This window comes from Lemur catta, chromosome 3 (genome assembly GCF_020740605.2).
Source record: "Lemur catta isolate mLemCat1 chromosome 3, mLemCat1.pri, whole genome shotgun sequence".
In the NCBI taxonomy this organism is placed as follows: domain Eukaryota; kingdom Metazoa; phylum Chordata; class Mammalia; order Primates; family Lemuridae; genus Lemur; species Lemur catta.
This window is the reverse complement of record NC_059130.1, coordinates 47,984,352-47,997,694: the sequence shown is the minus strand read 5'-3', so window position 1 is coordinate 47,997,694 and position 13,343 is coordinate 47,984,352. Positions and strand designations below refer to the sequence as shown.

Here is a 13,343-nt window from a genome sequence, read left to right as displayed (position 1 = left end):
GCTTCATTCTATGTCCACCACCAACTCTCGGGACTAAGTAGCCACCACAACCACCTCTTGCCTAGATTCCTGCATAGCTTTCTAAACTGTCTCTCTAAATCCAATCTCAGCCCCTTCGATCTATTTTCTATAATGATGTGAGAATGACCTTTACAAATGTAAATTGAATTATGTCATCCCCTTAAAGCCATTTGTAGCTTGGCTTTCCATTTCTATTAAAGTGAAACTCTGACCCACCTTTGCAGCCTTCCTTCTCTCAATTTTCCAAACACTTGTGTTCCCTTTCACTTCCAGCCATTTGAAACACTCCCCATCCCCACTGTCTCTGATGCCATATCCAAGTGGGCCACTATCTCATCTCAGCATCACTTCCTCATGGAAGCCTTCCCTGAACTCCTAGCTGAGACAGTTATTTTGTTTCTGTTTGTTTTTTTGCTCACATGAGACTGTAATTCTTTTTATCAAAGCACTTATCTCAGTATGAAATTATACATTGTTTAGAGTAATATTTTGATTGACATGTGTCTTTTCCAAGGCTATGAGCACCATCCTACTAAGATGATACTAATAAATCACCACTATCCATATATTTTTCTTTTTCCAGAAGTGATAATAATTTAATCTGATCATTTGATCATGTGTTCATTTCCTCTCTTCCTTTGTGGCAAATGAAACATCATTATTGCATGGGCTTAAGTGCATGGACTTTGGGGTCAAACAGGCCTGGATCTCAATCCTGGGCTCTGTCCTGTACTAACTTTATGAACGTGGGCAGGCTACTTAATGTAATTAGGCCTCGGGTTTTTTCCTGCAGAATGAGGACAATAATAACTACATCTCAATGAGCTGTTGCAAGGATGAGTTAATGTAGTAAAGAGCAAATAACTATTATTATTTTATATATATTTTAAATATATGCCAGCTATTGTGATGGCTCAATAAACTTGAACTATTCTGCCTGACATTGTCATATATATCATTTTTGCAAATATTTGAAAGCAGACACTTTAATAAAATAATAATAATCAATCTATAACTGTTGTTCAACTAGTATTTGTTTTGTATTTTGCTAAGCATGAGCATTCTGCTCTCTAAACTGAAACAAAATGCACATGGGATAAGAATGATACATTTAAAACAGAATATAATTCTGTATTATGCTATAACAGAAAAGACTGAGAGAGTGGTAGAAATTCAGGAAAATGAGAGAACAAGCTAATCAGAGAAACTTCCTGGAGAAATTAGAATTTATCTGAGACCAATCTCAGTGTAAAGGATTTGAATATAATCACCAAAGGTGAGGACCAATCTCAGTGTAAAGGATTTGAATATAATCACCAAAGGTGAGGACCAAGATACCCAGTGCCTTCTCTGTACCAGCCCTTCCTACATGTGGGAGTTCACTTAACCTTTAAAAGAGTTCTGGAAAGCAAATAAAACAGTACCAAATTCACTGATCCATTCATTCATTCATTCATCAAGCATTTGCTAAGTATTTCCTAGTTACTAGGGATACACAGTGAACAAAAAGCAACACAAGAAGCAGTGCAAAGGTGAGGTCGTGGTCACCACTTTACCACAGGAGATTCTAGAGGAAATAACTTAGTTAGAATGCCTGATACATAAATTGTGCTCCAATCTTTGGTAGCTGGAAAGGTTCACATAAGTTTTTGCTTACTAGTTATCAATATTAACTAGTAAAAGGAAACTGAGAAAGGAAAGTTACATCTAAGTAGCAATTTAGATGTAATCAAAATGGAAATAAAATATTTCTTAAATTATAATGCATCAACGTAAAAATATGTCATGATTTGCAGTCCACACATTTTTTTTTTCCTGGCAAAATGTCAGATACCCATACTTATAGAGGACCAATGAATATTAAAGTCAGATTAAAACACTTTCCAACAACCAAAACCTATGGGAATATTCCTAGGAGATTTTATAAAAGCTCAGATGGCATGCTTACTTCATTAGAAGTCACTGCGTATGCTCCTCACTACTTGGTAAAATATGATTTGACATGGTATGGTCTTGGTAACTATTGATGACTTTTTAGTTTCTGAAGTGAAACGGCTCATCTCATAGGTGAGGTTACCTGTTAGAGAGCACTGTGACATGGGGGATCATGAAAAGGACAGCAGGGAGTCACTAGGGTACTTTGGGATGCTCCAGATACTCCAGAACACCAACTGCTCTGTGGAAATTTTAAAAATCTCCTAACAACCCAGTCTTAAAGAGGACTGGGTGTTTTCAGCACTGTTCCAATTTATATGAAAAGGTTTATATTCTTTTCATCCCCAAACCTGACTTTAGGCAGAACATATGGGAGAAGAGGAAGAAATGAATGGTTTGAAAATATACACATACATATTTAATATACGTATATTATTGTTTGATATACCACATTTAGACAAACCCAATGATGCATACTTGTATTTTCTTATAGGTAGTTATGCAAATTTAAATAAAAACCCAATCACATCTAAATAACTTTGTACTTACCAGAAATACTGCTATAGATATTCCAACCAGAAAGCCTGCTATCACATCTGACCAATGATTTCGATATTCTGCAACTCTGTTGAGTCCAGTAAGAAAGGCCAAACACATTAAGCCCAAGCACAGAACTGGCTTAGCAAGTCTGGTTCCTTTGGCTTTGATTGTGTTTGTAATATACATCTGAAATATTAAATAAAAATATGAGTTTTTATGAAGATATTTCCTTTATATGCATAGCATATTTTATGTATGTATACATATATATTTAAAGAGAGCTATATGTGGCAATATGGTTCAAATCATTAACTACAGTTTGTGAATTTTTGATGGAAGTTTCTTAAAGTAGAATTCAAAAATAGCAATTATTTAATTTTACTTACCTGACACGACAATTTCTTACTAATGGCCAATACTTATGTAACATTATTAATCATCTAGGCACATTGAATACAAATATTCCAAGTGACCCTTTTTGTTTTACTTTTAATGTACCTATTCTTGTTTTATCTGAATTTTTATTTTATTTTATTTTTATTTTATTTTTTTTATTGGTTGTTTAGTTTTATTAAGTTTTCTCCTCAGACAGGGCACATGATAGCATGCCTTCTCAATGTTTATATATCTTTGGATATCTTTTTTTTTTTTAATTTTTTTTATTTCAGCTCTTCATGGGGGTACAAAACCTCAGGTTACATACATTGTCTGTGTTCCGCCCCCTGAATTTTTATTTTAGATCAATCTCAACAGTATTGTTAGAAGGGAAAAACTAATGAAGTGTTTTAATGTTTACATTTTGTATGCCATATTGAGAGGATGCATACTTGATAAAACCCAAATTGTGAATATAGCTAGAAAAAATAAAATGGAATAGATTTCTACCAAATAGATGTTACTTTGAAGAAAGAATAGGTTCAACACAGCACCAAGATTTGCTTTTATGCTGTTATCTGAAATTGTGAAATCACTTTAATTAAATTTTATCAGCCAGAATTAGGATGACCAAAAACTTAAGTACAACAGGGCAAAGGTCCCAACTAAAACCAAAACAAAACAATGAATAGATACCTATGTTTAGGTATCTTCACATATGCTAATGAAGAACAAATAGTGTCAACCTATTGCAGTGAATGAAATGCCTCCAGGTTATGAGCCACCATCCTCAAGAGAAACTTGATCCTCCCTCATGTGATTTATTCTATGGCTCAGTTGTTCATAATTTAAACTATGTATTACTCTATCAGCAAATCTGTTGACTGCAAGTGGAATGTGTCAAATATTATTTCATTAGTAGAGTAATTAGGAAAGAGATGGGTTTGACACTACAATCAGATTTTATGGAATAAATGTCAGTTTAGTATCTGATAATATTAGTACTGATAATATACTCAGAAAAATACTGAGAAATGCATATAAACACTTGACTGTTTTCCTTAGTTAAATAAACAATATACCTGCTTAAGAAAGTAAACCAAAATCAGGTTTTTAGTCCACAGCAGCCATTTTAGTAATTATCTTCTCAATTTTGTTTTTTGCTAGACAAAGTTTTCAGCCCTTTTATCTGCCAAAAGAAGCTGTATGACTATTTAAAAAGTTCAAGTGATATACATGGCTTCTCTCTAGCCAAGTTCTAGCCTTTTGCAATCTATCTCAGGTCCTAATACTCCAGGGGAAAAATAGAAGCTGAATTGTCTCCATGATGGCCTGTGACCTTCGGAGCTAGATCTGTGTATTATAAGCCTGTGCTTGGAAGAGCTTAATAATTACAGTTATGAAGGATAAGTATACATGAGAGGGAAAACAAGAGGAGATGAAAAATAGAAAGTGATACTTTTGCCATTTGTAGAGAATATGTTAAAGAGCTCTGCCTACATGAATAACAAGGTGCGGATATCACTCCACTTCAGGTTTCCAGTGATGCGACTAATAGAGTAATTCCTTGTATGACGAGTACACATGAGTAGAGAGTGAAATTCGGGCTGCTTGTGAGATTTTCTTTAACACAGCTATATGGTTGGTTAATGATTTCTTAGCTTTACAGTTATTCACATCTGTCAAAACTCTAAAGATATTCTATCCTCATGAAGACAAAATAAATGTGGATGATAACTGAATATTAATACTGCTAATATTAATTATAGCTACCATTTAATGAGTGATCACTGCTCAAGGTGATGTAAAACAACTCTTTAAGTTAGGTATGATTACTATGTTCATTTTATAGGTGAAAAAATTAAATCAGGATAAAGTTTATTATGAAGACTATGCAGACTCAATGATTGGGTTGGCACTGTTCAGAAGGGAAAGATGTAAATGCGAAGTAGGGAGAAGGCGCTTAGGTACCTCTTAACCTTCCTTTATTCTTTCTTTATTGATTTCTTGGCTGCAGGAAATGGCCAATGAACATAAGCTGAGTATCAGTGAATGCAAGAGAATTGGAATTAAAGATAGGAGAAAGAAGGCCGCCATAGTATCATAGGAGTAAGACTACATTTACGCTCTGCTATTAGGGAGAAGTAGAAAGTAGTGTTAAGTGTGGTCTGTGTGCAAAATCTCCTAAAGAATCTATATGGCTTTGGAAAACATTTGCCTTCCTCTCATCCCTAAAAGCCATCTCAGATACAACCAGCTCTTACTTGTCCATAGTAACCTGTGGGCTTGGGCTACAACCCTCTGAAGTTTCTCTTGAATTTGAGTTGATTCCTAAATTGTAGTAATTACTCAAGCAAGATTTATAAGGAGCCCAAAGACAGTCTGGCTACAATGAAAACTCATGAGAAAGCTTCCATATTAGGAATAGCCTGTGAGTTGGCTTTTTCTCCAACAGATCTACACATTACATCTAGACCCAGAGTGGAGAGTGAAAGTGACTGAATTTCGAGGGTTATAGATTTAACTTTAAGGTGGATAACCACAGTACTTTATAATTCAAAGCTTTTTCTGGAGCATAATTAGTTGGCATAAATGTCACAAAAGAAAATTAGAGAGTTTTCACTTGTACTCAGAAACTCTTTAGTATTTTATGAATATAAGTGCCTTTTAACCAGTCTAATTGTGTTATCCTTACAGGAAGTCTATTATTCCTAATTTGCAGAAGAGGAAATTATGGCATAATAATCTATTAAGCAAGTTGGATACAGGACAGGAATTGATTATTTATGCTCACTTGGTTTTTAATTCACTTATGAAACCATCCAGGATAACCAGATGTCAAAATGTAGCTAAAATAAAATGCAAACAGAAGGATGTGTGATTTGAGCAGGATTATACTAATATTTACTCAGTCCTCTAGGGCCAGTGGATGCTCACCATCTTACAGGCCAACCCATTTAACCATTATTAGTAGTCCTTATGCATCCATTCTATCTTAGTGCAAATACCTATTAGCACTAAGATGTAGAAAGTCAAAGCTGATCATTTGCTCCCTGTTAATAGCCTGGTGTATTTTCTTCTACACTTTTCTCTTTGCTTATACAAATGGATACAATGATTAACACATATATAAAAGGGTTTTGTTTACTTGTTTGCCTTTACTAAAATATAATCGCAATACTCTGTAATGTGAATCGACTCATTTGATATAATAAATATCCATATTTTGGGTCAATTGAGAAAACATTGGTCTATTTATAAAAAATACTATTATCAAAATAAAAACACACAAATGTTTGTTAAGCACCTACTGTGCACCAGAGGTTGAGCTAGGTTTCTGCAAAGAGGAGACCTCAAAGGTTAGATTCAGAGGAATGAGCGTGAGAGTCCCAGGCAAAGGGGAAGTGGTGAGGAAAAGTGTCCTACACACAGGTGATAGCAGAGGTTATCCTGCTCTGTACTCTCAAAACACTGTTTGTCCTTTCCTAGAACACTTGCCACAATATATGGTTATTATTTATTTTTGTTGTTTCCTCTGCTAGACTGAGGATAAGCCCAGTTTGGGTTCTTTATTGTCAGCCCTGTGCTTAGCACTTTGCCTCACACACAGTAAACACTCAATAAAGGCTAGAATTACTGAATAAAAGAATGAATAAAGGAAAAATACAAAGGTACAGGGGAGAGAGAATAGAATATTTTCTTCATAGCATTTTCTCACTATCTAAAATCATGGTCTCCATTCATATGTATATATGTTTGTTCTCTCCATTAGAACAGAAACTCAGGGTTCTATTTGAAAGGCTTAGAATGCCTTTTACATAGTAAGAATTCAAAAATTACTGAATGACTAAAGCATGAATGGCATGCTTAAGGAAAAGTGAATTCTTCAACTTTTATTGTCTGAAAGTACTTATCACTATTTGAAATTACCTTGCATATTTTCTTGTTATCTGCCTCATGTTGCTGGAGCAATCTCTGGTACAGAGTAGGCACTTGTGATAGGAAAAATATCAGCCCCCTAAAGATGCCCATGTCCTAGAAAAAAGTGAATATGTTACCTAATCACAGGAGTTCTTAAAAGTAGCTTCCCTGGCTATAGCCAGTGAGAGATCTGAAGATGCTATGCTGCTGCCTTTGAAGATGGAGGAAGGGAACACAAACCAAGGAATGCAGGCAGCCTTTAGAAGTTGGAAAAGGCAAGAAATAAATTCTCCTCTAGACTCTCCTGAAGGGATGCAGCTGGATGACAGCTTGATTTTAGCCTAGTGAGACCTATGTTGGTTGGACTTGTGATCCATAGAACTCTTAAGATAATAAATTTGTGTTTTAAGTCACTAAGTTTGTAGTAATTTGTCATGGTGTCAATAGAAAACTACCAAACTCAATCAGTATCTGTTTAATATATGAATGAATAAACATACTAGATTTTGAAATATATTCCACAGGATGAGATAACAGGTATCGTGCTTAGAACATCCACTTTAGAGACAGAAAGATCTAGTCTGAGTCCTAGCTCTGCCACTTACTTAAGACAAGTTTTTCAACCTGTCTAAGCTTTGGTCTCCTTATGTACAAAATACAATTGATAATTAAAATGCTGTCATACAGTCTTGGAAGGATTAAGTGCCATAGTATAGGTAAAGCATTTAGCACAAAGTTTGGTCCACAGTGAATCCTCAGTAACTGCAGGGGTCATGTCAGGGACCAGGACCTCGATTCTGTGGGCTGTGCCTGGAGAATGGAGTAGACTTAGGGATATCATTAGGTTTATGGGGGCATTTGGCCTAGCACCTGGAGAACTTTGCTCCTCTCGTTTTCATGCTTCTTTCACTTTTTCTATATGCTATTTTGCCATTTTTCCCCCTTTTACATCCTCTGCTTAAAGACATTCACTAACTGTTCATTTGCAGGTGATTGTTATGTACTCCCTTACCATTTGCCTCTTCTTTCCTATGGACTAAACAGCCTCCATTCCATCCATCAGTATGGGAATGACTTAGTGGCCAGATCCCTTAGCAGCTTGGACTCTAGTGCTTTTGACATTTGTTAGTCCTTCTCCCAAAATTCAATCCATCAGGGAACATATCTTCTTCCCAGTCCAGAGTGCAGCTGTTGACTTTCCTGGATTGCACCCTATAGTCTTTCTCATTGATCCGCATCTCATAGTCAGTTTAGGATCAGATTATCTTTAAACTCATTTCTGGGTTTTGGCAACTTTGGTTAATACAATCTAATAAAACACTAGATTTGTTGGTAGGTTTGTTTTCTAAATAACCTCATGCCATTTTTGGTCATATTAGTCATATTGTGTTTGTGGTCTATTAAATCCTGCATGACTTCCTCACATGAACTGATGCCCTTTCAAGTTTCCCTTAGCTTGGACTCTTAAAATTGTTCTCAAAAATAAAAGAAGTTTCTTATTGTTTTCAAAATAATATTCCACCCTGTCGAGACCATTCTGAACTTTAATGTTAGCAGCTACATATTAGCACTCTAACTTCCAGCCTCTAACTAGTTAGCTCCAGATATATCACCAATAACATGATAGCATCAAGGACAGAACCTCATGGCACTCCACTAGAGATTGTTTTGCAAACTAGTACAGTGACATTTTTGTACAAAAAAAAATTTGTACGAAAAATTTGAGGGTACATTTGTTAAGCCAACTGCACAGTGTCCTGCAACTCTTATTATTGTACCACACTTGATATTTTTATCCACATTCATACATTTGCCAAATAGCAACATAAAGGTGTCTGATGGGGTATGTAACAGAATTGTGATGCAATGGTGGACTGTACCAGACAGATTTGTCTCCACATAATTTAGACCTTTCAGGGCTGTGATGGGAGTTGGAGGTGATGGTAGTGGTGCAATAGATGGTGGTATATTGATTCACAAATTTTAAATACAGTACTATAGTCTAGACTGTGTAAAACCTACAGCTACTCTAGTTTCCATAACTGACCTAAACTTCATCATGAGCACCCATCTTACACTGAGCAGGAACAGGATGGGGAAGGGAGGAATTCTGAATAGATGCACAATTGTTCTCAGTTTCTCACCCTTCCTTTCTCTGGAAAAAAAAACAAAAAAAAAACACTGAAGTCTAGTTGGAGACCTGTGGACCTCATAGCCACTATAGGGAAGCAACCCACCAGCCCTTGCTGGCCACCACTGCCATGTGTGTGTCCCACTGCATCACTGGTGCCCTACTAACAATCACTACTAAAATCCCCGTGGCCCCATGCTGACTTGGTTCATCTAGGCTCACAGACTATAAAGATTCTATCAGGTCCAGCACATCCTCCTTCTAGTTCCCAGTGGCTGTCTGCCTTCTCAAGCACTGCTGCAGGGTCCTCAGGCTCTCATGGCAGCTATAGTCTCTGCTGCTTGATACCTGCTGCAGAGGTATACTGAGAGGAGTTCTCCCAATTTTAAGCTAGAAATGAGGTACAAGCCCTTCCACTTTCTCTTATTTCTACAATGTCTCTGGAGTTTCTGTTTTCCAGTGACCAACTTCCTTCTCAGAGTTTCTAACGTAAGGATGCTCACCCCAGTGTGCACATCTGCCATCCTGCCCATCCCTCTCCTCCAATCTCCCATCACCCAGGCCAGGAAGGGCTCCCTTGCCCTCCCCTAGGTTGGTGGGTACCATCCATTTCATCCTGTGTTCTCTCTATTATTGGCTCATAATCAAATACTCAGGTCTTCAAATTTTGCTTTTGGTATGGAAAAATAGCTTTGAGATTTAGAAATTCCTATTCTTCTCTTGACAAAGCTAGCCTCATTTTACTATTGATGCTAAACACTGTCTTCTTTTGCTTCTTCTCTTGAGGTCTTCCCTGCTCTGAGGCACTGAATCCAATATGGCAGCCACTAGCTATCATAGCTATTGAGCACCGGAAATGTGGCAAGAGAAATTGTATTAATAGTCCTAAATTTTTATTTCTATTTGATTTTAATTAAACATTTCAAAACTGGCACTTCATTAGTTTATTAAAAAACTTTAAAATACATTTGGAACAAATTGAGTTTGCACATTTACTTTTTACATTGTAAATTTTATGAAATTCAAATACATATCAAGTATTTCAGATGAAAATTTAGTGTCTAAATTGAAATATTTTGCAAGTGTCAAATTTACACTGGATTTAAAAACTTTGAAAACAAGGAATGTGGACCTTATTACTCATTTTTATATTGACATATGTTGAAATGGTAATATTTTGGATAAACCAGGCTAAATAAAATATATTTTAAGAATTAATATCACCTCTTCTTTTTTAATTTTTAAAAATGTAACATTAGAAAATTAAAAATCATATATATGGTTCACTTTATATTTCTGTTGGACAGTGGTGACCTAGACAAGAGTATCATAATTCAAAGGGTATGAAAAGTGACCAGTGAATATTCCAAAAAGAATATATCCATTTCAGCATTTATCACTACTTCATTATTTTTATTTACTATATTGGTTGGAATAGGTGCTAAACGTAAAACCACTTTTTAGGCTGCCTGTTCTTTCTCAGACAACAATTATCTGTATCTTTTTATCTATATCCATCTTTTATATTTATTAACATATTACTATTTGAAATAGCAATACTGCAATAAAATGAAATTGGTATGGAATTATTTTCAGTTTTCTGAGTATCACAGTTTGTCAATTATTTTCAAGTTCTAATTATCATAACAGCAATTTTTAAAAAAATGTAATTCATCAAAGTTAACCAATTGCTTTATTTATTTATTAATATCCTTTAGATACTTGGGAGATTCCATATTTAGTCGGTAAAAACCTGGAAGAAAAGCTCAGCTTTAGGAGTTTAATAATCTGGGTTAAAAGGTCAATCCACCACCGATTAGCTCCGTCACCTTAGACAAATTACTAAACTTATCTGAGTCCTAGTTATATCATTTTAAAAATTAAAATGACAATGCTAGTTTGTAGGATTTAGAAGAGTAATCACATAAGAAGCATAAGTTTTATTATTGTGACATGGCACCTTGAAGATTTGTGTTTACTTTGCAACTAGAATAAACTAAAAGGATTAAAATGATAGATTTAAATGAAAACTATACATTTGCTGGGAGAAATAATAAATTTAATTGCCTAACTTACAGGCATGGGGATAAAGGTCCTGACTGTATTTGAAAATCAAGAGAAAACATCCATTTTTTTTACAATATCCTTAATGGGTACCTAACAAAAGATTACATCATTATGAACATAGAATTTTTCCTGTAGTTGACGTCCTTGAATGGGCAACACTAACGAGTCAAAATGCGATGTAAGTAACAACAACCTCAGTGTTCGGGACCAGCTGGTACATGCAGTTAAGATCTGAATATGCTCAGTAACTCAGCTGCCCTCTGCACAAAGGCCGATTGATGGCTTGGTTGTGAATAACAGCTCCTTCATCCCTGACACATTTACCTAATCCCTGAAGTGCAGCCATGGCTGATTTTACACGGAGACGGTCTATCTCCAGTATGACACTCCCCCCCCCCCCCCGCCCCGAATAAATATAATACACATGTGCCACTTCATCCATCACAAAGAAGAATGAAAACATTTTTATTTGCCATGGTCATCTGTGAAATCAAGAACAACATATGCTGACCATTTAACATTTGTTTCCAGATATCAGATAAAAATTAAGATGATATTTACATAAAGGCTGGTATCCTATTTCTGGTTCTGAATCAAAGAAAAGAAAGCTGTGTAACATGTGAGAAGTTACCTGCAAGTACAAAATATATCATTGCTATAATTTTAAGAATTCCATCATCTTTAAGATTTAAAATTTTCTGACTAGCAAGTAAGGAATTATGTAAAAGACCATTTTGAAAATCTTTCAATACTACAAAAATATGCACTAGACTGTTAAGTGAATTGAAGGATTAGACTTGGTTTACCTTAAAGGCAAATGAAGAACGTAGAACCTGCAAAGCTATTAAAATATGCAAATAAAAAATTTAAGTTTAATGTCAGGGAAAAGAAATCACTGGTGAAACAGTGAAAGCATTAGTATCTCTGACTAGTCCTTAAAACTGTTTGAATTGGCAGTTAAATCTCTAGGACTCAAATTATTTTTCAGACTTTCTTCAGTTAAGGAAAGAAACTCTAATTAATGATGATGTGATTATCTATAGATGAGGTCTGTCCAGAAAGCATCCAGCCATTGTTAATAATAATATAACGAGAATCGTTTGCACAACATTGATGTAACCTGGCAGCCAAGGAGAGCGGACTAGACGGCACATGCATGAACAATGATGCCTTCACTGTACTAGTCAGTGGGGCGCTAGACACTGTGGAGCAAGCGTGTGTACTGCGTGGCCATTGCATTCAAAATGACTGAGTAGAGCAATGAATCTGCATCAAATTTTGCATCAAGCTTGAACACTCCTCTGTAGAAATTATTTGGATGATTCAGAAGGCTTTCAGGGACAATACAATAAGTGCAGCACAAATAAAAGTGTGGCACAATCGCTCCAAAGATGGTTCAAGAATCTGTTGAAAGTGATCCATGTTCTGGAAGGCCTGCAACAAGCAGAACACCTAAGAATGCTGAACGTGCATGGGCTGCAATCAGCAGAGATCAGTGACTGTCAGTGCAATAACTAGAAGCTGATCTGGGGATCCCAAAAGCTGCTGTGTCCAAGATTTTGATGTAGGATCTTGGCATGAAATGCGTCCTGGCAAAATATGTTCTATGGCTTCTGCTTCCAGGGCAGAAGGAATATTGTGTTGCATTTGCTAATGACTTGCTTCAAACCACTACCAATGAAACAGATTTCCTCAAGAAGGTCACAGTTGGAATTGAATCTATGGCTATGATCTGGAAACAAAGGCCCAGTCGTCCCGATGGAAGTTGACAGGTTCTCCACGCCTAAACAAGGTGTGGCTAAGTTGCAGCAAGATCAAGACCATGTTAACTGTGTTTTTTGACTGGCAAGGTGTTGTCTGTCCATCATGAGTACACTCCTCCAGGCCAAACAATTAACAAGGAGTACTACCTCAATGTTCTTGAGATGAGAGGCTGAGAGATGCAATGTGACAAAAAAGACCGCAGCTGTGGGCAACTTGTGATTGGCAGCTTTCATCATAACGACGTGTCTGCCCATGCATCACAGCTCGTGTAGAATTTTTTGGTGAAACATCAAATCACTCAGATGACTTGGCCCCCCTACAGTCCAGATTTGGCGCCCTGCGACTTCCAGGTTTTCCAAAAACTAAAATCACCTTTGAAAGGGAAGAAATTTCAGAATGTTGATGAGATTCAGGAAAATACATGAGGCAGCTGATGGCAATTCCAACAAAGGATTTTGCAGAGTGTTTTGAACAGTGGAAGAGATGCTGGGAGAACTGTGTGAGGTCCCCAGGTGCCTACTTTGAAGAGGACTGAGGCATCATTGTCCCATATCCTATGTCTCTTGTATCTTATATCTTCTTCAATAAA

The 13,343-nt window shown here is 36.2% G+C and overlaps 1 protein-coding gene across 2 annotated transcripts in view; it reads right to left on the bottom strand.

Annotated features, from left to right (window-relative positions):
• Positions 1-13,343, bottom strand: part of PLPPR5 (phospholipid phosphatase related 5) — a 113,259-nt gene that overhangs the window by 23,434 nt on the left and 76,482 nt on the right. For both annotated transcript variants that reach the window (XM_045546417.1, XM_045546418.1), the window contains exon 4: positions 2,506-2,682. In XM_045546417.1, the coding sequence (XP_045402373.1) occupies positions 2,506-2,682 (177 nt within the window). The remainder of the gene's footprint in view (positions 1-2,505; positions 2,683-13,343) is intronic.